Here is a 26348-nt window from a genome sequence, read left to right as displayed (position 1 = left end):
ATCACATTCAACATACCAAACCTATTTTTTTTATATATTTCGACTTCATTCCATTAATTTTTTGTACATATTACCACATATAATTAAAATACATTTCCTTAATTTATAAATACTAATTTAATAAGTATGTTACGTTAATTGGATTGGATTCAACAATGTGATGAAATGTTAGCTACTCGTAAAAAGTAAGAGTCTAAGAAATAAATTTTGATAATTGATTCAAGTTACTCTATAAATTATTATAGTTGCATTTACAAAAACGCAATTCATTGATAAATTGCATCGATGTATTTTTCATAAAAATTTAGATGGGATTAATTGTGTTTTTGTAGATGCCAGCTAGTGATTGAGCTGCTAAAAGTATAATGTCTCTTCTGGAAATTCCTGTAAGTGCATGATGCCATTCATTGTGAGAAACCTTCAAAGATATATTACTTTTTTAGAATTATAATTATACAATTACCGTGTTTACTTTATTTATACCAACCTGTAAACTGCTTGCCATTAAACTACCAACAGTAACTGACAATCCAGACCATTTAAGAGGATAATCTTCAGGTGTGGCTTCTTGTGCCATTGTTACTATTTGACTTGGCACTGGAGTCATTTGAGTGAACGTTTGCAAATTCACATTACGTTTCGGATCATTAAGAAGTATCACCCCTAAATCATACCATTTATCTTCACCAACTTCTAACAGAAAATTTTCTACTGCAATTATAGGTATATCTTTTGGAAGAGTCGGAATATTTCGAGCAGAATTAATTCTTTCTTCTGCTCCTTTCACACCAGCAGCAAAACCAACTGGTTGAGCAGCTACAGCTGAACTTTCCACTGATATACCACTACAAAATAATCAACTCTTTTAATGAAAATATAACAGTATAGAATTAAATGAATACAATTCATAATTATTACTCACGTTACTGTTGCCTTCCCAAAAACTGTTTGAAAAGCCTGACGAACAGAACTTATTTTAACATCTTTATCTGATGCAACTACAATCTCCATATCACCACCAGAATCTGAAAAGTATATTTTCCACAGAGCCTGCATATATGTTTGTAAATGAACTAACATGTTGCACAGTCACGATGTTGCTATTTACATTCACATATAAATAGTGTAGAATCTATATATTGTTCCTCAAATTTTAATTGCCATTTTATTAAAATACAATGAAATTATTACAAGTTGTTTTCAACAATTACTTCTCCACAACACTGTGCATAGGCATATGTTAATGAAAATTTTGCTTATAAAGTTACTTTAATTACTATTTTTAATTATCACTTTATTTGTAATGCAAATTGAACAATCACTCTATTTTATGTGTGATTTGGAACACAATTTCACATATATAAATGTTATAATTTCAGCTACTTAATAAATGAAAAATAAGGAGGAAAAATATTTTGTAAATGACAGATAAACAGCACACAGCACAGTTCACTAAATTAAGTTTGGTTTTTAGATCATCCAAAAATAACACAGTACATATATATGTTCCTTTCAGATATGATGCAATAATATAATCTAATAGATACAATGACATACATTTAGATAGGAAATTGACAAAACACTCAAGCCAGGAGAAATGATCAAGAAATTTACAAAATAGAAAAGGATTAAATTGCTTTTACTTGCATGTCAGGATTAGTAGCTTTCTTACTTACAAATGAACTCACGCATCTGAGGATCTAATGTTGTGATCATAGTATTAACACTGTTCTTTGCTTTTTCTGCAACTTTGCTTAATACATTACTATTTACTACTGTTTCTTTAACCCATGACAGTAGACCACCTCCAACCATTCCTGAATCTTGGACTATATTTTCTGATGGCACTGTAGTTTGTACATTTTGTATGGACGGAGTAACAATAGGAGTTGTAATTACTTGATGTGTTTCTTGCTGTAATGGTTTAGATTGAATAACAGTATTTAACATTGATTTATTAGGTTCCTGTTCATGAAGCTTCTTTTGTGAAGATGATTCTAAATTATTAGGCCTTTCTGATAACAATGTTCCAGGGTTTGAAATAAAAATAGGCAATGCACTAGGTGGTGGTACATTTGATAACAAATTTCCTGTAGATGTTGACACACCTAATGGCATTAATAAAGATGTTGATGAAGACAAACTGCTAAAAGAATCTGGAAATTACATTATTTATATTACTTATATAAATGACACATTGTCCTGATACATTAGTGTATCTGAATAAATAAACAAACCTTCATCAAGTAATAAGTTATTTTTGTCCTATTTACCAAATAAAATTTATTGTTCGTTTAAATAGTATATCATAGAATGTTTTACCATAAGATACATAATTACATTCATTTTATGTTATAATATTTTTATGTTTATTATATTTCTCAAGAATTAATTTTTTATAGTTTTCTTCCAAAATCTTTTGCACTACACGGAAAACTAGCAGCCAATTAGAGTGAACATGAATCTTTTTACTTGCGAAGGAATTTGACAGATACGCAGGTGTTTATGTTTTGCCTTTCATTCTTACCTGTTTTTACGATTTCTCCAGATGTAGACGATTCATCTGTCCTTCTTTCGACAAATTCGAATGTGGATTCTCCATTGGAATCGTCAGTCATTGTTGATTAACTTTTCTAAATTTACACGTTAAATGTCCAAAACTATATTGTAAATTTTCTATACGCAGCTATGTATGCAAGAGACATAATATGTACATGGATTGACTATGTACAATTATGAGCTGCAAGCTACAAGCTGCAAGTGACCAACTTCATCATCTTGAAACAGTCTGAAGATAGGAACTAGTCTACATGTATACATATTCACATATATTCCTATATCTTATATCTATTATTGACTTTATTTGAGTGATAGAAAATTTTATTTAGTTAGAAGTTAACTTTTTTTGTTATTTGATAGTTTTCGACGCGTAGGATCCAAAAATTCAAGTCTTAACTTTAGAAATCAAGCGGTTCAAGAGTTATCCGTACGTAAAATTGAGCACTTTTAGCGTATTTTATAGGTTAGCATGATGCTATATTACTTCTGTAGTGGCACGCGAGTCAGGACAATTCAAATTCTGTTGTTGTTTTGCCTCGGAGTATTAAGATCGTTAGGTTACAAGTATTGTAAGGATCAATAAACTCCGGGCAAAACAATGTCGCCGCTACATACAACCGTCAAACGTAGTCGAATACAAATTTTCCACCAGTATAAATAAACGGACGCGATTACGAGCGTGAGAGTTCATCGAACAGTATCCGAAGAGCATCAAAGTGTAAACAAGTTTTGAAGTGATCTACAGAGTTTCTCCGAGTATTTATCGGATATTTATTCCGCAATTTATATTTGTACCAACGACTCACAATTCGCCTGTAATTTATTTATTTATTTGAAAATATATTTAACGGATTGCGACAGCAATATTTCGCTTTTGTTATTTCGCTCAACCAAATAACGACTAATCCTCCACACTTCTATTCATCATCTCATTAATCCGTACTACGAGTACAGATGAGTATTGGACTGACTTTCGCCGAATATTAGCTTGTTCTAACGTAACGGCGGCAGAAGAGTGGAGCATAACCTAAACCTGCCCAAACCTAATCCAATACTCATGACTCACGATTTAAAATCCCGCCGCAAATGCACCCACGTTCATTTGTATACATACAGCGACTCCAGTTATTGGACCAATCATGCATAGAAGCCAACATAGCATCAAAGTAACGCATACGCTAAAAATACGCTAAAAACATTTGATTTTATATGCATATGATATCATAATTCTTGAACCACTGGAGTCCTAAAGTTAAGACTTGCATTTTTGGATTCCACATGGCGAAAACTACCATAATGTATAAAAGAAGTCAATAATTTTATGTTTTCTAAACCGAAGTACAGCTGAAGTTACACATTTATGATAAAAAAAGAAAAAATATATTATCATAGTTACTGATTATATTACACATATTTTACTGATTATATACCCATTAATGTTTATTTTACAATTAGTATATGTTTTACATGCTATTTATGCAAGGAATGAAGAAAATAAAAATTTTTTATTTTATAAACAATATATTTACCAACATGATATCATTTACTTTAAGTAACCATATTTATCAGTATTAAAAACAATACATAATGTATCAATATATGCATTAGTGTTTGATGAAGCGGATTAAGGTTATGTTCAGTAACATGTTACTCCTTTACTTCGAATAATTAGCATATACGTAGTGAAAGAGAAATACTAAGCAAAATAATGTCGCTCCAAGAATGTTGCAGAATACAGCCAACTGTACATCTGTGATCATCTGAAAGGTTATGAGATTAACTTTTACCGGTCTATATCTTTGATTTAAAGAGAAAATGTTTAAAATTAAATAAAAAAATATACTTAAAGGACAAATTAATCAAAAGGGACATAATTACCTTGAAAAATTATTTTACAATACACAGTTCAATATATTTAAATTACATACGTGGTTTGACACGTTATACTCTACAACTCGATGATTATGTGTCACAGAGTTGTAATCATGAATCTCTTTACCTGTAACAGAATTTTCCGGAAGACTTGCTTGTCGATATCTATGAGATAAAAATATAAAATAACAAAATATTATAAAATATATGGTATTTTACGTTGTGTTTGAAAAATGAATTGATAAATACATATTAGTAATATGTATTATATTTTATATATATCTTAAATTAATATTACCAAATATTACTAGTTAGGGCTAAAATATAACTAGCAATATAATACCAAAAAGGAAATCTCCTCTCTGATAATACATGAGCGCGCGATTATTCTAATTTTTTCTAGAATATATTTACAATTATTATGATATGTTGTTATGTTTTATTAGCGTAGCAAATATATTTAGTCAATTTTTAAGTTTTTTTAAATACATTAACAATATACACGTCAAAAGACAATATGTTGATTCACTATACTAATAACAATGTACTTTTATGCACTGGTTCATTGAAATTCATTCAAATAATATACCGAAAACGCAAAGCTTAAAAAATAAGGGAAAAGGTTTTTCGATAGATTTAGCATTAATCTGACTATCACAAAAATTTTAAATGTATTTTTTCTTTATGTGCTTAAAGTAATTGTAAAGAATGTTAGTAATATTACTTGTATTGTACAGTATTTTCCCTCCTTTCTAATACAAACACGCTAAATAAATATTGTAAAAAATTAGTGAATTGGAATTATGATGTTTATATAATTTTGATGTTTATAAAATATTGAATTATAAGAATTTAGTTTTCCGATATTTTGACAGTGCTCTTTTTAAGAAAAGTTTTCCAAGTTTTTACCTCCTAACCTCTACGTGTATCGATGCACGCATAAATATTTACTGGATATTATTTTATTCTGTAATACTAAAACGTATCAAAAATGTTCGAAGCACACAGTATTAATGCGGAACATAAAGACTTGATTCATGATATTGCTTATGATTTTTATGGACAACGAATGGCAACATGTTCTAGTGATCAATATGTGAAAGTGAGATTTGTACTCTTGTCGTTTGTATTCATACACAGTAACATTATCATAGTCATATATGAGGGTTATGAAATTTGTATAGGTCTGGGATGAAGACGAACATGGAAATTGGCATTTATCTGCATCTTGGAAAGCACACAGTGGGTCTGTGTGGAAAGTAACATGGGCGCATCCAGAGTTCGGTCAAGTTCTAGCAACATGCTCTTTTGATAGGACAGCAGCTGTATGGGAAGAGATAGGTAGAACTATTATTTTTGTGATTAACTAATAAACAAATAACTATGTTATTAATTTTACTTAGTTGGAGAAGGATCAGGACCAGGAGAACGTGGCATGAGACATTGGGTTAGGAGAACAAACTTAGTAGATTCCAGAAAGTCTGTTACAGATGTGAAATTTGCACCTAAAACTTTAGGACTTTTGTTAGCTACGTGTAGTGAAGATGGTGTAATTAGGATATATGAAGCACCTGATGTTATGAATCTAAGTCAATGGACTCTACAACATGATATTAGTTGTAAACTTCAATGCAGTTGTCTTTCATGGAATCCATCTCTCTCAAGGTATAATAAATTGCTATTGAATTCCTATAATATGTATTGTAGATATAGGTGTCAAATATTCCATTATTTCACATTAGGTTACATCATCCAATGATAGCAGTTGGAAGTGATGATCCAAATCCATCATCCGAGGGAAAAGTTTTTATATATGAATATTCTGAAAGTAGTAGAAGATGGACAAAAACTCAAACATTAAATATCATAGATCCTATTCATGATATAGCATTCGCTCCAAATTTAGGTAGAAGTTTTCACACATTAGCTATTGCATCAAAAGATGTGCAAATAATTATATTAAAACCTATGGTGTGAGTATAAGTTTTAGAATTCGTACAAACATGATGTGTATAAGAGACTACATGAAGATGTTATTAATATAGGGATAATGCACAAAGTGGTTCATCACGGTTTGAAATTAATGTAGCAGCACAGTTCTCTGATCATGATTTTACTGTATGGCGAGTGTGTTGGAACATTATGGGAACTATTCTAGCAAGTTCAGGAGATGATGGTTGCGTTCGATTATGGAAAGATAATTATATTAATAATTGGAAATGTGTTGCTGTGTTGAAAGGTGATGGTACCTCTGCTCAAAGTGCTGAAACTTCTACAGCGGCAACACCACCCAATCATTCAACAGGAATACAACAAACATCTTCTACAACAAGGTACTACAAATTGGGTTCCATCAGTCATCCAAACCAAGTGCCTTGGCATTAGAGAAAATGATTTATTTTTTAACATACTTAGTCGTTTCATGTTTATTATTTCGTACAATGTGCACACATTTTGTGAGAAATAGTGAATTTGTATTTCTATCATGAGAATTATCTTTATTTTTTTAACAAAATTATACATCTTTTATTTTTAGTAGTTAAATAGATTTCTATTAATTATAATTTCATAGCACCGTACATTACCCTATTGATTTAGTAATTTGTATTCTTTTGTTGAATAAAATAAGTATAAAGTGTATGTTCCACTAGAAACATTTATAATAAATCCTATCTTATATATAATAACTATTAAAATAACTTTATTGTCTATTCATATCCATTTGAAACAAATTGCTACTTCAAAAAGAGCGGTACCTTGCTATTTGGAATTAGTAAGGAATATATTGTTAAAGAGATTATTAATTGAGAGTATTTTATATCTTGTAATATAACAAAATTCATTAAATGATAAATTTTAGGTGTGTTAATCTCATATATACAGTTTTGCTCAGCATTAAAATTATTGTAAATATTGAATTATTATATATGTACACTTTGAAAAATATTTTACAAAAGACATATATTTCATTCAATTTGTAACGTATTTTTTTCATTAATAAATGCTGAATATATATTACAATACACCTTTTTATTTTTACCTACCTTGAAGTATCGAATAATTCTCAATGGAAAATAATTGTTGATAAGTCCTTTACGTTTTTGGTAATAGTAGATTACCTTACAGTAAGTTTTTTACTGTTATTTTAATCAAGATTTATGTTCTGTTTGTAGTATATTTTAATTATATATTGATGACTAATGTTTAAATAAATTTTATTTCGCTTTCAGAGCAGTAACTATAGCAACTGTCACTGCAGAGAAGCCTACAGTTACAGTTATGTGCAGCAATAAATGGCAGGCACCTGTTATAAAAGGTCGTTTTAGTAAATCTGTTTGGTTGGGAAATCCTAGTGAACCAACACCACCTCCACCTCCAATCTTAGAGTATCCAAAGGCAAAAAAGTAACACAGCTATTCAATTTTTGGTAACATTAAAAAATGCGAAGACAAATGACTTTATATTCTTATGTTGAATGATTTAAAAAATTAATTCAAAGAATATGATATGCTACCTTTTATGCACTTGAGAATAATATTTTTATTTTAAGGAGAGTTCATAGAACTAAGATATTTCCAGACATGTATTTACCGTCATTATAATGATATGGTAATAAACAGCAATAGTTAATTATGCGTAAGTATTACTGTTATGAAACTTGTATATATACATTTTGACTGATTTTAGCGAACATTATTTTTTATTACTACATGACATATTCGTATTTAATTAAAATAAAATACATTCACGACAGAGATAAAGAAGTTCACTTTCCTCTAAACTAAAATATAACGAACTCTTCAATTCAAATAATATTGAATTTATAAAGCGGAAAGGCCATCTTGGTCAAATTAGAAGCTAGAATTTTAAAAATTATTATACTCCTGCACCAGCATACATTAATTATATACATAAAAATTCCTTATTTCATTAATTTATTATTTAAATTAAACGACATTTCTTAATAAAATTGAAGTATTGAAAAAGGCAACTAAAACATAGTTGAACAATTAACGTAGTAGTTACGAACATCTGTCAATTGACTTCGAAATATTTGGTAGCTTTGTCACGAGATTAATACGTGCGCGAAATTTTAACGGTTCAAAGCAGTTTTATAGTTATATATGTTCAAACTATCCGTAAAGTTATTCAATTTTGTTTTGTGTTATAAGTAACGGCTAAAAGAATTCATTTAAATCATTATACACTATGAAACGTGTAACTGAACCTGTTCGTAAGAGCCTGCTGGACGTCATCAGGAAAAATCTTCGTGCTGCTGGTAAGGTAAAGCTCTAACTTAATTTAATTATTAATCCTTTAGTGTATTTACGTAGAATACGAAGATAACAGTATAGTTAGGCATTTTGTCAAAGTACAAATAAGTTAGTGTTTTCGTTGTTTGAATATACTAATTCATACCGAAGCGCCATCTACTCTCATCGATTCAAATTTTCGAATCTGTACATTCTAGAACAATTTAAGAACATTGTATTATTTGTAGGTTTCATATATAACGCGCGTTGTGTATGTTGGAGCATATATTGGTACAGATACGAGTATAGAAAAGGTATGAAATTAGTAGAGTTAGTATAGATTATGACATACACGTTAATTATAGGAGACGTTGAAATAGTGTAATATCATACAGTATTTTTACTATCCGTATAAAAAATATAATTTCCAGAAAATGAAATCTATAATACAGGACTTGCAAGCAGATTATATGAATAATTCCATTAGTGGATTATTTCTGATTTATCCGGATTATTACGTTCACGCATTAGAGGTGTGTGAATGGAACTTCTATTTTTAAATTAAATTTCAAGATTTGAATTTGGTTAGACACATTAGTGATTTCACAAACAAAAGTGGATTCTTTTAAAACTAACTTAAAACTAAAAAATAGATTCTCTTAACATAGGCGCCAGAAGATATAATTTATAGGCATTTCAAAGTATTGTACAATAACCAAACAGAGGATTGTAAAATAGGAAAAGCAATTTTTCTTCCAACTTATCATCATGTCCATCAAGTAAGGCTTTTACAATAAATCAAAAAGGAAGGGAATAAGATTTTTCAATTGGAATTTACAGAGATTTTTTACGGGGTGGTACTACGCGTATATAATACCACCTACTTTAATACAGCCGTTAAAATCATACGAATTGGATGATATCCAACAGCAAATGTTAAACTGTTTCAATAAAGTATATATGTTGTGTGATCATATCTCAAACACACATCACGATCGCGTAAGTTCTTCTGTTAGTGAACTAATAGGTGAAGTTTGCTCGTTTCATAGATGCGATGATTAAGTTTATTGGTCGGTTTTAAAACTAACGGAAATCTTTTTCTTAAAAAGTCAGTTTCGATACAGGAAGTTATAAGATCGTTGAGTGACAAACTTACACGACTTTATCCCGAGAGTACGTTGTTAGAATATTTATTGAATGCAGAAAGCCCTGTGATTTTAACTGTTGAAGAGTATTTGAACATATATTCCACAGTTCCATTCATTAACCTTTATTCAGGTAATAACATCATTTGTATTAATTGTCTGTTGATAATTTACGAGTAAAATTTTTATATATAGTATAAATTTCTAGCAAAGTTTTATTAACAGAAAGAAGAAGGATTGATTGAATAAAAACGATTATTTATTTCAGAGTATTTACAATATCAAAAAAACGTCTCTTTTTATGGGGTACATGAAATTTGTGTCGGATATCGCTAAACTAATTACATATACAAACTTCATTCAAATGGTTTCACTTTTTTTTTCTTTTGGTTTTCCTTCGCGAAAGCAGCTGGTCAGACTCAATCGTTAAAGATGTACAGGCGATATACGGCTGAAACGGTGCTTTCATTTACTTTTATTAGTTTAAAAAGATTTCTTTGGCTCTTATCCCTGGCTACTATAAGATACATAGTAACGAAGCAAATTGGTGTGTAAACGCTGGTCGGTATTATTGGATATTTTGTGGTCATCACGCGAATTCCAATAAACATTTCTCTGTGGAAACGCAACTAAATTTTCATACATTAACTAACAAATAATACGCAAATTTCTCATTTTAAACGTGATATCCTACCGTTTTAACAGGTATAAAGTAACACACAACGTGTAATATAGCATCTCTTAGATCGTTTATAATATATTCATTATTCGTGGAAGAAAATGGAATATGATTCGCGGTGTAGAAAAGTAGATGGTATCTCGTACAAAGCTTCCGAGGTAAAGATTTTTTACGCTAGATTTAGTTTAACCCATTCACTGCCAACTACGAGATATCTCGTACCTTGCGCTACAAATTTAGATTGATTGCAATTGGTGACGGTCTAAATTTGAGTTTGGAACTTGAGTTTGGAAACGAAAATTTTATATAATAATATTTTATACATAATAATATTTATATAATAATATATAGATTTTATGAAATTTCATGTTTTCTTGAAAATAAAATCTTGGCGCTCAGGATAACATGCTCTAAATTTGCCCGGCAGTGAATGGCTTACAAACTTGTTGATTATTCGTAAAATTTACCAAATACACCTGGACTCAAATCGAAAGTTCCTTTAAGTGCACGTGTACCTACTTGAATTTTTACGATTGATTTCCTCAAAAATTCAAAGTCATTAATTGGTCTTTGCTCGAGATATCACTTCTTTTTGGATTCTACTGCCGGCGAATTACTTCCCATCCTGTATAACACAGTTAAGCGCAAATCAACAAGAGAACCGTATTTCATAACTCGAATATTCATTTCTCATCACATTTCGATTCCTACAAACGAAAGCAAGTGTTTGCCATTTACAAATAACACAACGAATTAATAGCCGAAACAAAGATCAGGTTTTTAAACGAATGATATATGTATTACACAGTCATTTCGAGGGAGCTATTTTTCCAACGAGTCTCGACGATTTATACAATTTACATACACGAGGACCACAAGATGTTTCGCATACTGACCAAATGATTCTGCGCTAGAAGAGCAGCCTCGCGCAATACCAAGAAACGCCTTTAATATCCAAAATGACGACGATTATCTTGCAGATACCATCTGGCCGGCGCCTCGTGACTTGATGTTCTGTACCGGGTTCGAGAAGGAGGATCGTAATAGTATTGATTCGACGAACCAAAGACGTTATACACGCAGGAATACGTTACGTTAAAAATTTGCAAAACTTCATTTGGTTAATTTGGTTATCGACTTGGAATGCCTGTTTTCCGAGCAACGCAGCATACATGTTGGTCGACCTTAAAAAAGAAAAATGAAAAGGGCAACGAAAAGCGATTTGTTTCCGCTATAGTAATGCGTTTTCTCGAATAATAGAACATGATGGTGAAAAGAAATCCTAGTCGATACCGATACCGTCCGGTTTAGACCGTTTCGTCGATACAATTACAGAGAATTGTACTCGAATAAATTATCAAAAGATTTATTGGCAGTTTGCTTTGAAAATTTATTGCGCTCCTAGCGAAACTCGTTAAGGTCCCGGGATCGTTTGTCGTCGAAACGATACTAGCACGCCACTATCGTGCCGGGATGAGTTCGTGTAGATTTTTTTTTGTTTTCTGTTCAGCCTTTCAGCGTTAAACGTTTAATACAAGGTGAAATAGGCGTTTCGTAACGATTAGTAGAGTTCCCCTTAGTACACTGGCTATGAGCCAACATCAATTCCATCAATGGCAATAATAAATAACGAGATTCGCGCGTTTCACTTTCGGCGCGAGACATATTCATCCTTCTTTTTTTTTTTTAAATCTTTTTAAATATTAAAGTCAGACACCGTGACTTCAAGGATAAAACTTAACGACTAGCGATCGAAAGAACACATTCATCTAGAGGACTCGAGAAAACGTCTAATTTTCGATAATTGTATTTACACGAGTGACTCGTGAAAAACCACTGTCCGCCATTTCCTATCACCGTGTCACACCGAATTACTTATACATACTGAGTGTCCAGGTCTTTCCGCGTCTTTTCCTTCTCTTCTTCTAATCTTTTCTTCGGTTTCGTTTAAATACACGCATACACACAGATGTGTTTATCGTTTATTAGGGAAAAGTGCAGACATTTACAGAGCGAAGCGGAAAGCTTTCTCTTTCTCGCTTCTGCAGTTTTAAGAGCTTAACAATTAAGGAAGCTATACACACTTCTTTTCTCTTTTCTCGCACGAGCTTCTAGTTGCGATCCGTGGATAAAAGCCATACTCGTAACACACTTTCCTTACCACTTGTCAAAGTATACCATCCTTGAGTTAATCTTGTATGGAGAATTCCTTATATTCTTTAACCTTTTCGTTCGATCGTCATGGTACAACTTACAGTCAGAAAATTTCGCAACGATGCTCGTAAAATATATCGAGTATGATCTTTTATAATAGAAATATTAAGGTAGTATGAGTTAAAAAAAGAACTCTCTTCTGCTGAGTTTATTCATTCTTTCAATAAAAAAATAATACTAGTAATAATGAAATTTGTCAAACTTTCTGCATGTAAGTTACCATAAATAAATATCGACGATCTCCGAAGGAAGAAGCAACTCGAAATTTTTACCAAGTATCGAAACAGATAATAGTACAATTTTTAAGAGCAAGACGAGGTTCCATTCGTTTCCTTCCCCCTCTTTATGTTTTCTTTCACCTCAAACCATTACGCAGAGGGAAAATCGTTACTTTATACATCATACAGATACCATAATTTTACAATAAAATCCAGAATACTGCATACTGACGAAAGCAATGGGGATCTCTTTATGTTCGTTCTCCTTTCTTCTTTCTTTTTTCAATTTTCCTTTTCCTACATTTTTCTTCCTTTCGCGCTCGATACAATTTGTTTCTAACGTCTCGTCGTTAATTTCAATTTTTTCGGTGATGGAAAGCTGAACGATATGTCTTCTGTGTCCTCGTTTCTTTTTTTTCCCTCCCCCACCCCTATTTAACGTCGAACACGCACGCACACGAAATTCTTGTTCCCATTGACTGTTTTAATTTTCCTATCTCGTCACATCGTGGGGCATCCTCAGTGTACGTTATTCTGGCTGCCTCGACCGATTTTTATACTCATATACATTATTTATACTTACAACGACTAAACAAATTAATTGTACAGTGTGTATTTTTCCTCCCTCATTATTCTCTTTTCTTCCCCTTTTTACCATAATAAAAGTGGGAATAAATTGTTATCTCTTTTTCATATCTATTTTTTTGTTTGTTTCATCTTTATACTATAGCAATCTGTATAAAATATCCTCCGTATTCAAGGTATATGTACAGCACGTGCGAAATCCGTGCATATGTATAAGTATATTCTCTATCAATAATTCGTTCCCGGTTGCACATGCACGCCTTTTACAACGCACGGTAATCTCCGACATTTCTCTCTTTTGCTTGTCTCCTCTTTTGTTCTTTTCTTCTCTCTCTCTCTTTCTCTCTTTCTCTCTTTTGTTTAAATGTATTCACACTGGCTCGAGAATCGTCCGTTCAATGTAAAAAGGGCACTTGATCGAACAGAGAGACGTAAACGCGATGCTATCGCTGGGGAGGAAATAAATTCGTTCGAAATACAACCGGCCTCGTTTCCGATTTGCGTGTGAATCTGTATGTATCAGCTCCATTCTTCGCTCGTATCGCATCCGTATACGCAACTGTCGAACGTCTCCTAGGCTCCCAAACGATACGCTTGATTTGGTCGAGGAATGTACAGGGTCTGTTTGTCGTAAATGATCGATGATACGACCATGCTCTTTACTCGTTAACTGTCGAAGAAGAATACCATTAACTATCCGAGCTGTCTCTCAAAATTAACGATCTTCGTGAAGTACCCTGTTTTAATAGGTAACGATTCTTTTGATATTTTCAAGGTCGCGTAATTCTCCCCCGCCATTTGGCTATACCTCCCTCCACCTTTATTTATACATTTGTTTACTTGCTTACAATACACGATAGTAGGAGGAAAAAGATTAATAACGCTAGATTCGTGAAAAGATTCGCTCGGTGTAATCGGAAGGATCAGCGATCCTTTTGTACCTCGTCTGTGGCTCCCGATTACTGTAACAGAGAACACGTTCGACACGGAACAACTTTTATTATCCATCCGTACGTTCCAACGATGCCGTCAACTGCGTGTACCTGTTACCAGAAAACTTTCGGCACTGATACGCGGCTCGAGAAACAACACGTCAAACGATGCTTGCTCACACGTGGCTGGTCTGCGAGCGACAAAAATGTCACACGGAGCTCTCCCTTTTCGCCATCACGATCGGTGTGCTTATCTTGCCATCTTTCTGCGACTGAATGCAACACTGCGCTGGAATCCTCGCCTCCATGTCCTTGGTCATCAAGGTGCCGCTGGGACAGGTCCTGCTGACGACACCAACACCAGTGTAGAGTATCGGTGGGCTCATCGTCATCGACATTGATTGAACGCTTTGACTCGGCCAGTGTTGCCTCGGCAAAGTGCAAACGCCGCTTTGATAGTCATCGCCCACTATCGGCTGAAACTGTAGTTCATGCGTGCTGGATGATCGATGGTTTTTGAATGTTTTAGTTTGAAATTATGGTCATTAAGTATGGATGGGATAGTAATCGTTTTATCGTAGTGTCATTTAGAACAAAGCTAACCGTTAGAGTCGATTGTACGTATACAGTATAGAATATAGAGGATTTTATGAGCATTATGAGAGAAATTACTATAGAGAGTGTGGCAGGACGCGAATAGATTATTTCATATGAAAAACTAAGTTAAAAACGTGGAATGAAATGTACATGATCGGATGAGACGATACGCTTTGAACGTTTCAGTTTGAAATTGTCATTAAGAATTGATAGGATAGTAATCGTTTTATCATATTTTCGTTTAGGTTATTTAAAATGAATGGAGTTGATCGTATAGACAGTTGTGGAAGCAATCGGAGAGAAATTACTATGGAGAGTGTGGCAGGATGCGAGTGGATTATTTTATATATAACAATGAGTTAAAGATGTGAAACAAAATGTAGATGACCGATGCCTTTCGAATGTTTTAGTTTGAAATCATCATTATGGGTAGATGGTGATCGTTAGACGTATAAAGTTTATTGTGTAGATGGCTGCATAAGCATTCAGAGAGAAATTGCTACGGCGAGTATGACAGAATGAGAATAGATTATTTTATATGCAAAAATAAGTTAAGAGCGTCAAATGAGATGTTTTTGTTGGAAGCTTTGTTTTCAAGAAAATTGAATTTGAAAGCTTGTTAAGCACATATGAACTCGACTAATTCCCGACTAGATGAGAATGGCCGTAGGTTATTATACGAAATATAGAATAAAATTTGTTCGTTGAAAGTCTCGATTTTGAGAATATTGAGTTTGAATACACTTAATCAAGAATTATAGAATTCAGTACACGCGTGCTCGATGAATTTTCAAATTTCATTTTCTCGAAAATGAAGCATCAAATGAACCAATTTTGTTCTACATTTTCGCTTTATTTCCGTATGTAGAATGGTATCCTGTCCAGTCGCATGTACCACGCAAACCCGCCTCGTTTTCTAGACGTTTAAACGGAAAAGTTGAAACACCTGGCTGGAAGTTAGTTTTAGGATGGAGTATGAACTAGAGAGTAGAAGCGAACGTGTAACTGGGGATAATCAGGGGACGCATTAGTGAAAATTGAACTTACGCTTTTATGTTTCGTCAGATTCGAGAATTCGTGCAACGGCATGCCGTTACGAATGGTGCAGTAGCCAACGTAACTGCCGTGACCGCTGACGGAAGTAACCGTCGAGTGCTCCAGCAAACTTCTCGACGGTGACGTTTCGATCGTCGACACGAGCCGCCTCTTTCTCAGGTACTCCGATGGCTCGTCGCCTGTGTACATATAGAATTTTCAAATTGCTTTTAGATACTTCGCTTTAATCCTTAATTGCTACAGCGAAATGTAAACAAGTTTATTCTCTAATAGATAAACATTTCTGCAGGATATTTGTGTAAAGTCGTGCTTTTGTAAACTTAAATGAAGTGGAGAGAATTTAAGCAGAAATTTATTTCGTTTGGTAAATATCACAACGAGTGCTATATTTCGGATGTTTCATATATTTTTGCACGTTGTGTGCATTCTTGTAATTTTAAGTTTCCTGTTAAGGTACTTCGATAACGAATTATTAACTTCACGAAAGAACCTATAAATTTATAAGATTTAGCCACGCAAAAGCCAATTTCAATCTCCATTGTTTGATTCCTGAAAAATTTAATCGATCACCTACTCTGGTATTAAAATTAATCTCACAACGTTTGAATTATGGAAGCAAAATCCTGCAAAGTTTAAAGTCGAGGAGCGTGTTTAATACTTTAAAAGAGAAATATATACAGAATTGGTAAGAAAAGAAGAGTTATAGCAAGAAACGTTTTGTAAATTTTAAGTCAACTTATACGTAGTCGATCTGATTGAATCAATCGACAAAAGCACACAAACCTGTGATTTGTTGAGGTATGATGTCTGGATTCTTCTCGTCGTTTTCGCTTATGTCACCGCTACTCTCGAGTTTCCTGAACGGACTGCTAGGATGTTTCTCATCCGTGAGCAGACTGCTTCCCTCGCGAAACCTCAGCTCCCGTTGGATGGGGATCGTTTTCGTTTGTTTGCCATGATCCTCCATCTGAGACTTACTTTGCTCGTCCACCTGCGTGTGCTGAATTCTCAGCACGACCATCACTATCACCGCGACGATGATCAGAGCGGTCACCACGCCGATCATCACGCTCAGCATCGGCATTAGTCTCATATTCTGTCTTGGTCTCTCTAAAATTACAGTTATAAATGTACAATTTCTTCTTTTTTTTACGTCTTGCAGCAAGAGATTTCACGTTTAGAAATTATTAAAATGTTTTTCAAAATGTTAAACTTTTCATTTCTGTCAGTTTTTGGGCGTGATAAAGAAAGTTTATTGTCTTCTTTTAATGCCTCGCAGGGTTTCAAAGGAATAAACTTCACATTTACAAGTTAACATCGGGCAATATTTTCTCTTAAAATTGTAGATTTTGTAATTGTAAAATTGTCAATCTTGTCAGTTTCTAGATGGAAAGATAAAAAATTTGTTGTCGAATGTCAATTCCAATTTTAACGTTCTTCTAATTCTGTCAATTTCTGGATAGTAAAGAGGAGGTAGATACGTGGGTAAGAACGAGAGCAGTAATTACGATTAGTCGAAATGGATGCGAAGTCATCTACGCAGTAAAGCGAACGAACCAGTTCCACGGCACAATGAAACAATTTCCCGCTGCGATGGATGAATTATTTCGCGTACAAAGATCTTGTTGCGAACACGAATTGAAATTTATCCTCTCCACTAGCCCTGTCTTTTGTTCTTTGTTCAAAGTCGTTTCGCAAATTCGTTCCATTTATCCGTACGCGGTACCAGGGTGGTTCGTTTTCATAGTTATAGATCACCGAAAAATTTTTGGCTCAGTTTCCTTTTATTTCATACGGGAGAGCTTGCAGATCGTAAAATATATCATGTGCAGCCTTTAAGCTCAATTGCGCAAAGATGAAAGTAGCATTTTATAAAAGTTCCGGGAATTTCCTATAAACGGATAAAAGTCGAAATTTCTCAAATAAATGAACAGATTAAAATGCAAATAGCATCGTAAAAGGCAGTTCGCTAGAGAAATCCCCATTTTAAAAAGGATTTAGAGCGTGAAACAAAAAGTTTCTTCATTGAAAGCCACCATAATTCTGAAAAACATCGTGAATCAAGAAAGACTGTATCAGCAACGTGTTATATAATATAAGGAAGAAAGGAAAAGAAAGAAGAAAGACAAGCTATTACAGGGACAAAGGTGGAGAATAAAGTAAAATAACACAGAACGTATGATTTATACCCACCTGACTCTGACGTTAATTGTTTTTCAGGTAGCCTGAGGGTTCCAGCCTGCACCACCATCGCTTCGCTGCGCCCTTTATCGTTGTACGCGTATATGCAGGCCTGATAAAGGGCGCCTGACTCCAGCTGAGTAACACTAAAACGCGGCACCATCGATGTCAGATTAGCACGCAATTCTTGGCTGTTGCTTTCTCTTACTTCCAGAAGAAAGGACTGCGGCAAACCTCCGTTGAACCCCTCGGCGCATCGCACCGAGAACGAGTTCGTCGATGTGTTGGAAGTGGTGCAATTGTGAACCATATCCGGTCGACCTGGTATAGAGACCGGTAACGTAATCCTTACGTAGTATATGCAATATTGTGCGTCTTAAAAAATCATCTTTACGCTGGTATTGTTTCTGTCATTGTTGGACCGTAATACGTGAAAATAATCGCCGTCGTGAGAACTTATCTTTAATCTCGATAGTTTACGTTTATTTGCTCGTGTTTGTTCGCTTCTACCAGAACCTTTACACGAGCAACCTTTAGGGTTTTAGAGAATTTGTGAAAGGCTCCAAGTGGAAAAAAGAATGTTATATCAGGTTGAACGATGCACGAGTTTAAGGATTTGGACGATTAACTGTAAAAGCTCGAGTGATCTTGTTTTCAACAGGCACTTCACATTTTCTGGGGCAACATGAACTATCGAGCCGGATCGCGTGGAAATCACGAGCACGTCGTAAAGTTTTTTTACGATAACTTCGAGACAGCTTTTATTCCGTTCTACATGAAAGGAATCGAACGTTTCGAACGTAATACAGTCAAAGTTTAAAAATTCCTCTGAACGATGAAACGCAAGTATTGCGATGGTCTTGCGCACGTTTTTTATTTTGTTGGGAACGATATTTGAATTTTATAAAAAAAGGAGACCGTACCGTCTGAAAAGATGACGATACGCTAAGGGTCGAGCTAGATTCGTGATACGTTCGAGGATTTCACAAGTTAAGATAGATTACTAATAAGACAGCGACGAAATTAACAAAATTTCAACCTCTAATTTACGATTTATTCTCTCGTATATGCAATTTAGTTATTTATCTTCTCATTTCATTATGACCATTGGACTAATTACTTGCTACATCAAAAATGGTTAATCGCATTTTTCTAATATATTTTCATGCCTATGTTCAGAGATTAATTAGTAGGAGCAAAAGAAGGGTGAAATTCGTTCTAGCCTGCTCTATTGATAGAATAGGAAGCTATTGCATTAAAGGTGCTTAATGTCGGTAAATGGAGCGAAGCAATGGATAGATACAGTGTACTTTAATGGAGAGTAATTAAAAATACTACAAAAAAAAGGAGAGGGATAGAAGAAAAAAGGTAGAGTGAGGATATGTTCGCGTAACGGTGGCACGGTAAAGAATAATTTCGTTGGGATATATTAGATTGACAGAGTGCAGCACTTTACGTTTCGTTCTGCAACTAGAAACGCGTTTCCTTTATGGCAACGTAAACAAGGTGCGAGGTGGGTTCTGTTTAAACTTATTTACCGGAGCTCCCAACTATCATTCTTTGTTCCAGTGTCTCCTTAAAATTCCCGAATAATGAAAATGTTTTTCGAGGCAACAACGTCGCGAATACAACGTTAGATAATGCCTGTGTAAACGGAGGAAATTTCGGGGATTTCTTTTTTCGCAAATTATCATATTCCCGCTAAGCGTAAGGTAAACGTGCTATCTGCGAAATATTTGAAAACTTCGTAACGCGGTTGTGTTATACGTCAAATAAAGCTTCGCGCAATTATGAAAGACGGCGCGATTTTATGCAAATATTAGATAGTCAGACTTTTACCGCGAACTCGTGGTATTTTGTTGACGGTGAAGAATAATTAGCGGGAGAAAGGGAGGGGGTTGACGAAAATGCGACGGGACGGTTGAAAAGCGGACAAAAATGACATCAAAGGATGTCAGCAGCTGGAAAAATTGCTCGGTATTCGCTGTTATCAAAAGAAAAGAGAAAAACAACAACTTGCTATAATCACGCGGTGTAAATTTCCATTTGGTCCCTTTGTTTTTAATTTCCTGAAATATCTGGTGCGTCCATCCCCACCGAGAAGTTTTCTTCTGTCGAAAACTGGCCGAGTTTTCCTTTGAATATAGTAAATAATTCTGTGCTCTCGCATTAAAAAGTTATCATGGTTTCTATCGACAGTTAAGAGATCCTCTAGTGATAATCGTAAGTTTTTGTATAGTATAACACCGGTGAAATATCTCCGTTTGTTTGGTGATTTGTGAGTAATGAGTATTCGGAATTCTTTTATTTTTCGACACGCTTTTTGGCGTTACATTCGAGTAGCCATTCTTTTTTGTCACGCAACAATTGGATCGCTTCAGTAGTTCGATGGCCGCGTTCGTCGTAAAAAAGGGCCATCCATGCATGGATTCCCACGCATACACAGACGTGATAACGAACTTCCGTTTTAATCCCGGAACTCCTCGATTTTCCACGGCGGGATTGTCGCTTTTGAAAAGTCAGCATAGCACCAGGTGGGCATTTTTTTTTGTAATTACCATCAGACCGCGGGCACGTTTCATTTTTTCCCTTGCATTTCAAGTTTTATTCGTCCATTTTGAGCTTACAAATTTTCCTCGATCGACAAACTTGCATACGTGTTCTCCGTATTTCGAGAAAAGTGAGGAAAAGTTACCACGTAGCCGGTAATAACGATTTATGTTAATGCTTTGGTCGAGAGATTAAGGCGGTGGAAAGACTTAGGGAAATTTTATGCTAGTTATCGCACAGACGAGTAAAAATGGAACGACGACTGACCGGACAAGTGAAATCGGACGCTATCTTGTCAGACGAATAGACCTGGCGCGGTATCTGATCGAACAAGTAGCTGGAGACAGTATCGTATTAGACTAGTGAAATGGGACCGTGTTTGGTCAACCAAGTAGAATGGCACAAGCTTATCCCAGCGTAATATTTTAAGTAATTTGCATTTCTCGATGCATCTTTCGACACGGTATTGTGCTTACTAGTAGAGCAATTCATTATTTACCTGTCACGGAATTCTCTACAATTTCTGCGGATATATCATGGTTTCCTTGGTAGTAGATCTTGCAGTTCTTCATTTTTATTAACTAGTTACTAATGTGTAAAGTTTTTTAAAAATATTACTATACTGTTAATTCTATTAGGAATTATGAATTATATCTTTAAATGATTTAATATTAAATCAGTGTAAAGAAACTCAAGTATTTTATATTTGTTGCACGCGTAATTCTCTGAACTCGTCATACAGAATTGTTCGTATTTCATACGCTGACATTTCTTTGCGCGACAATGAATAACTCTTGTGAAAAAGTCAAGAGAAAGTAGAATTCACACTCTTCTCAGTTCAGTTAGTGCGCGGTTGGTCAACACTTGCGGACTGTAAATTATAAAGGTATTTTTATTCAAATGTGCTGACCCTTTCGCTCTATAATAATTCACGTCTGAGAAAGAAGTTATTTAATTTTATTTCAAATATAAAGTCCGCAGTTATTAAGGAAATTCTGCCTGAAAAGCTGCATGAAAATGAGTTTTCCCGTTCTCTATCCAGGAAGTATGTTAATATCCCCGATATCGATACAAAAAAAACTTCCACTAAAATCGCAAGAGTCAAAGAAATTCATCGCAAATCTTTTCTAATTTTTCGAATCTCGGTAAAATCTTGAAAGAGCGAAACGAACGAAATAAGGGAATCGCGCGCGTTATATTGTTCGAATATCGAGTTTCACGGTTGAGAGGAATTTCCATGATCGAATTACCACATAAAGATACCTCACCGGCCGGTATGATGTGATAGACGCAGGGCACTTGTTGATGTCCTATTCGATTGGTGGCCCAGCAGAGCAACGTGCCGTAATCCAATTCCGTCATGGGTGTGTAAGAGACGATCGAGGATGTGCCAGCCCTGGCGATATGACTCGCGGCTACGTCGATACTCTCAGCGGAATTGTTGAAGGTCCAGCGGAATTGAACCTCAGGCGGGTTTGCGTCCACTTGGCAAGATATGTTTGCCTTTTCTTGTTTCGCCACTCCATGAACCTTCGTCTGATTCGGTTTGCAGGTGGGCGCGACTGGAATTCAAGATTTGAATCGTTTCAGTTTTATTCTACGCGTCTATTCCAGGACTTTGATCGAATTTTTCTCGAAAGAGATCGAGATTTCCTTTGATTTTATTTTATGATTCCATAGAGACTTCGTATGCGACTATTTTATTTAATAATTAGAAGGAACAAATATATTTATTGTAACGTATAATATAATAATTAAGGAGAAGGAAATATTAGGCTGCACGAAAAGTTTAGTAGCGAAATTTCAGGAGACAATGTATATATTTTCATAGATTTATATCTTGTTGAATGATATATGGTTCATTTGTTTCGATAACTTTCTATCACATTATCTTCTTCATTTTATCACACTTCATTCTTGCAGTGTTTATTTATTAGCGTTTATAACGTTTGTTTTATTACTAATAGAAACGTCTTAATTTGTCGGGAAACGACGTTTAATTGCCCGATGTTGAGAGAACGGAAATTGTCCCGCGGACCGTCTGATCATTTATTTAGGTGGGTGACACGTACACATTACGTTCAAATAAAACGGAGAGCTTTCCCCATCTCCTTCCGTGTTGTATCCAACACAAGTGTAATTGCCTGCGCTTTTACGGTCGACGCCTTGCAACACCAAGCTTTGATTACTGATTATGATACCCTGTGTGATGTTGAGATGAAGAGTTTTTTCCTGGAACAAAGGGTGATTGATGCGACGCTGATGAGTCACAGATTGTACACTTACGACTGATATAATCCATGCAAAGTTATACGAAATTTTGCTTCAATTATATCCAAGCACAGTTTTCAGCGTTAAGATTAATTTCCAAATATTAATAATTCTACGCCAAAATGGAATTCTGAACGCGGAACGTTGTAAATAAATTTCCTAGTCTATAGAAAATACCATCGTGAATTTTTCAACGTTGTTGAAAAATACAACGAAGTAAGCTTGGTACTCGCGATCGACGTTGTTACAGAACTTTGAATACCCTTGTTTCGGTCGAACTTCACATCGCTTCCCTTACTTCTGTACTAATAGGGTGGCGGTATTGTGGTTCTATACTCTTTCAACTCACATGCGAAGCTTCGTGAAACTTCGTGAAATCCGAGAACGGGCTACTTCCGAAACTTTTTGATCCTCAGAAAACAGGTTTTGTTTAAATTAATTTTAAGCTGAAAAGACACGGCGAGACAGTTCCTCCCGTAATCACGGAAAATGAAAGAAGCATTTAAACACACGAAGAGCGTGCGTTCGAAATTGTTATGAATATAAGAGAAAGTATCAGTTAGATTATAAGTTTTGAGTGCACTGAACTAAATTGCAACTTTTGGGGCTTAGAGTCCCAAGCGATCGTAGATGAATTCGAATGCTAAAAACGGTAATACGAAGAGCAAAATCTTGATTATCCGCTAACGATAAGTCCACTGGGAAGATTTCTTACGTAGAAGTAATTAAAAATAAAAATTCTAAATTTGGAATAATCGAAACCGAAAATAATAATCGAAGTTTCAGCACCTAAATATCAATTCCGAGTATTATAAATTGCTTGAAGTGCGAATGGAATGAAACTTTCCACAATTTTACGATAGAAGATAGATACGACTGATATCGAACGTAAGAACTGGATTAAATCAATTACAAAATTGCTTACCAAGTGTCGCCATTCAACCTTGTAAACGGGTGGCTCGGCATGAATCAGACAGTCGAAGTAGACGTCAGTTCCCTCGCGGATCGCGTTAGGATTCAAAGAGGTGCCCAGCTGTATCCGCGTTTCCGGCGTGTCTGCAAATTGAAAACGTCAATATGTCGATGGTGCCGCGGTGAATAATCGTAACTGATCGACACGGGCTTTGCAAGCGTTATGGCTTCTGCAGGAATGTGTCTCTAATACGCTTACACTGTATCTCGAGCACCCAGTCGTCTTTTATCGACTCGGCTCCCATGATTGGATGTTCAGCCCGGCACGACAATTGTCTACCAGCATCTGCTTTGGTCGCCATGAAAGATAAGATACTGGTGGTCGTGTTCCCATCGCTCGAGGTCTGTAACAGCATTATCATAACTTCCCCTTGCGCGATTACATTTTCCTCCTTTTATTTCTACTTTCTGTCTTTTCTTTCTTACGTCTGGCTTAATTTTATTGTTCGTTATTTTGTTTGGATCGAAGCGATTTCGAGATGTAGGAAACGAAGAGACGGTTGCTTGGACGAATCTCCGTTTGGAATAATAACACTCTTGTTTCTACGATAATTAAAAGATAGTTGACGAATTTCAAAGTGGAGGAGAGCCATAGATGATAAATACATGACTTTCTTCAATCTATCTTAGAATATATTATTATTTGTACGTATTATTCGTAATTTTTTTGATAGATTTATGTGATAGCAAATTATTTACTTTTTGGAACTTTAGGAACTTTGGTACTTAGGAAGATGAAATTGGTAGATTTATTAAAAGTAAAATCGATTAGCAAAGTTTTTGAGAGCCTCAATTATGAAATAGAATTTCCTGGCTGTTAAACAATTTCAGGGTTGACATGCATTCGTGGATATGGGCTTTTATGAAAAGTCGAAGAAATTTTGAATGAAACTTTTTTCTCTTGACTTTATGCATCACAAAATGTAGCCTTATTGGTAGTCGTTCATCCCTGGCTAATCAGTAGTAAACTCTGAAATACTACGCCAATGTAATTGTCAATTTACTGTTACAGGCTTAGAGAGGAACACCTTGAGTGCATTATCTTGCAGAAATAGCTTAGCGCGGAGTTTTCTTAGTCTAAAATGTCCATTGATTTAGATATTTTCCCGCGGATCTGTTCAGTTTTATGGTAAACTTTACGACGTTGAACTCTGAAATTGACTTGCACAAGATATATTGTTATAGCAGCTGAGTTGCGCCTTGCACTTGCCTTGTTGTTATCTTATATCTGACTTATTGAAGAAGCTATATACATCTGAAAGTTCTCAAGTGTTTGTTAAGACTTTACTGTCTCTGCACTTCTGAATATTCCTTCCATTTGTTTTCGAATCAAAGTTCCTGACTTTAACGTCATGTCTATTAACTTTCCTCTTTCGTTATCATTTTTCAGAAATTATATAATTAACGAGTTAAAGATCCTGACGTTGATGGATGTTAACTTTGGGTCGATAGATTTTGACGAAGTTGATTACTTTTAATAATAGCGTCGTCATGAAGATCAGGCAAAGAGAAGAGCACCATCAGTAATTTATCGTCGAGATAAAGTTTAGAACCTATTTGCCACTTTTCCATTAGTGTTCCTGACGATAACAATAGCGATATATTGTCATTAACCATTGATGCATGGAAGGGTGATTTCCACGAAATCACAAATGGTCTTTCGATAAAATTGGAAAGTTGAAAATCATCGTAAAAGGCGAAACAGTAACAAAAAAAAGATCTTTTTAATGGAAAAAATATGTAATTCTTTGTATATAACGCTAGAACTACCAACAGTCAAAACGAAACTATTTTTATCAAAATCAGTCAAAATGACTGGTCTTTAAAAAATACGTAATAACCAAATATTTTTATATTTATTGATTTATTATATTCTTACAAAAGGAATTCTATGCTTTGTAGTAGTACATTTTTAGTATTATTAATCCATCTGGGATCATGATCCCTAAATGAGGGTTAGCACATTTATAAAATAGTAGAACCAGCTATTTTAATTGGTGTAGTAGTTCTAATGTTAACTAAGGATTAAGAGATTTTAATTCTGCAAATTTCGAGTGTCAACTTTAAATCAGTATCTTTTGCTACTTGTAACAATTATAATGCTTATCGTTCGATGAATCTTCGAAAGAAAAATTCTGAATTTGCCAAATGCCTCTCGTGTTCTCCGCGTTAAAGTTACTCTCCATTTTTGCAAATACTTGTCTTTTTCTCGGAAAACTGCCGATTAATATCGCATGCTCGTATCTAGGCAAGTAGAATATTGA

General features: G+C 34.6%; 5 protein-coding genes across 10 annotated transcripts in view; 2 read left to right on the top strand and 3 right to left on the bottom strand.

Annotated features, from left to right (window-relative positions):
• Positions 1-17: 17 nt before the first annotated feature.
• Positions 18-2791, bottom strand: LOC117212820 (protein PRRC1-B-like). Of its 3 annotated transcripts, none has more exons than XM_033457876.1 (5): positions 2528-2791; positions 1677-2156; positions 923-1025; positions 488-845; positions 18-418 (listed from the first exon to the last, which is right to left on the bottom strand). In XM_033457876.1, exons 1-5 carry the CDS (start codon positions 2616-2618, stop codon positions 305-307), a joined length of 1146 nt encoding a protein of 381 aa, XP_033313767.1. In that variant the 5' UTR covers positions 2619-2791; the 3' UTR covers positions 18-304. The 3 variants fall into 3 exon arrangements, with proteins under 3 accessions (XP_033313767.1, XP_033313768.1, XP_033313769.1); XM_033457877.1 differs by having other exon boundaries at positions 1689-2156; XM_033457878.1 differs by having other exon boundaries at positions 1677-2108; positions 2528-2767.
• A 1181-nt stretch (positions 2792-3972) lies between these two features.
• LOC117212821 (dolichyl-diphosphooligosaccharide--protein glycosyltransferase subunit 4) lies at positions 3973-4319 on the bottom strand. The gene has a single exon (XM_033457879.1). The coding sequence runs from the start codon at positions 4317-4319 to the stop codon at positions 4215-4217; it is 105 nt and encodes a 34-aa protein (XP_033313770.1). The 3' UTR covers positions 3973-4214.
• Positions 4320-4742: 423 nt separating this feature from the next.
• LOC117212819 (nucleoporin SEH1) lies at positions 4743-8064 on the top strand. Of its 3 annotated transcripts, none has more exons than XM_033457873.1 (7): positions 4743-4803; positions 5320-5533; positions 5616-5772; positions 5835-6096; positions 6174-6404; positions 6477-6764; positions 7662-8064. In XM_033457873.1, exons 2-7 carry the CDS (start codon positions 5423-5425, stop codon positions 7837-7839), a joined length of 1227 nt encoding a protein of 408 aa, XP_033313764.1. In that variant the 5' UTR covers positions 4743-4803; positions 5320-5422; the 3' UTR covers positions 7840-8064. The 3 variants fall into 3 exon arrangements, with proteins under 3 accessions (XP_033313764.1, XP_033313763.1, XP_033313766.1); XM_033457872.1 differs by lacking the exon at positions 4743-4803 and adding an exon at positions 4987-5141; XM_033457875.1 differs by lacking the exons at positions 4743-4803; positions 7662-8064 and adding an exon at positions 4991-5141 and having other exon boundaries at positions 6477-7071.
• A 429-nt stretch (positions 8065-8493) lies between these two features.
• LOC117212794 lies at positions 8494-10286 on the top strand. 2 transcript variants are annotated; one of them, XM_033457833.1, is made up of 6 exons: positions 8494-8710; positions 8933-9217; positions 9353-9463; positions 9525-9683; positions 9794-9962; positions 10098-10286. In XM_033457833.1, the coding sequence occupies exons 2-6, from the start codon at positions 9119-9121 to the stop codon at positions 10163-10165; spliced, it is 606 nt and encodes a 201-aa protein (XP_033313724.1). In that variant the 5' UTR covers positions 8494-8710; positions 8933-9118; the 3' UTR covers positions 10166-10286. The 2 variants fall into 2 exon arrangements, with proteins under 2 accessions (XP_033313724.1, XP_033313723.1); XM_033457832.1 differs by lacking the exon at positions 8494-8710 and having other exon boundaries at positions 8859-9217.
• Positions 10287-12184: 1898 nt separating this feature from the next.
• The window catches only part of LOC117212793 (neural cell adhesion molecule 1), a 299315-nt gene continuing 285151 nt past the window's right edge, over positions 12185-26348 (bottom strand). Inside the window, exons 7-14 of the mRNA XM_033457831.1 lie at positions 24284-24428; positions 24038-24168; positions 22914-23073; positions 22110-22403; positions 18304-18612; positions 16894-17220; positions 16102-16289; positions 12185-14939 (exon numbers count right to left, since the gene is read on the bottom strand). Of these exons, the coding sequence (XP_033313722.1) occupies positions 14667-14939; positions 16102-16289; positions 16894-17220; positions 18304-18612; positions 22110-22403; positions 22914-23073; positions 24038-24168; positions 24284-24428 (1827 nt within the window). The 3' untranslated portion in view covers positions 12185-14666. The remainder of the gene's footprint in view (positions 14940-16101; positions 16290-16893; positions 17221-18303; positions 18613-22109; positions 22404-22913; positions 23074-24037; positions 24169-24283; positions 24429-26348) is intronic.

This window comes from Bombus bifarius, unplaced genomic scaffold (assembly GCF_011952205.1).
Source record: "Bombus bifarius isolate JDL3187 unplaced genomic scaffold, Bbif_JDL3187 scf7180000008379, whole genome shotgun sequence".
Classification (NCBI taxonomy): Eukaryota; Metazoa; Arthropoda; class Insecta; order Hymenoptera; family Apidae; genus Bombus; species Bombus bifarius.
This window is presented reverse-complemented; position numbering and strand designations above follow the sequence as displayed.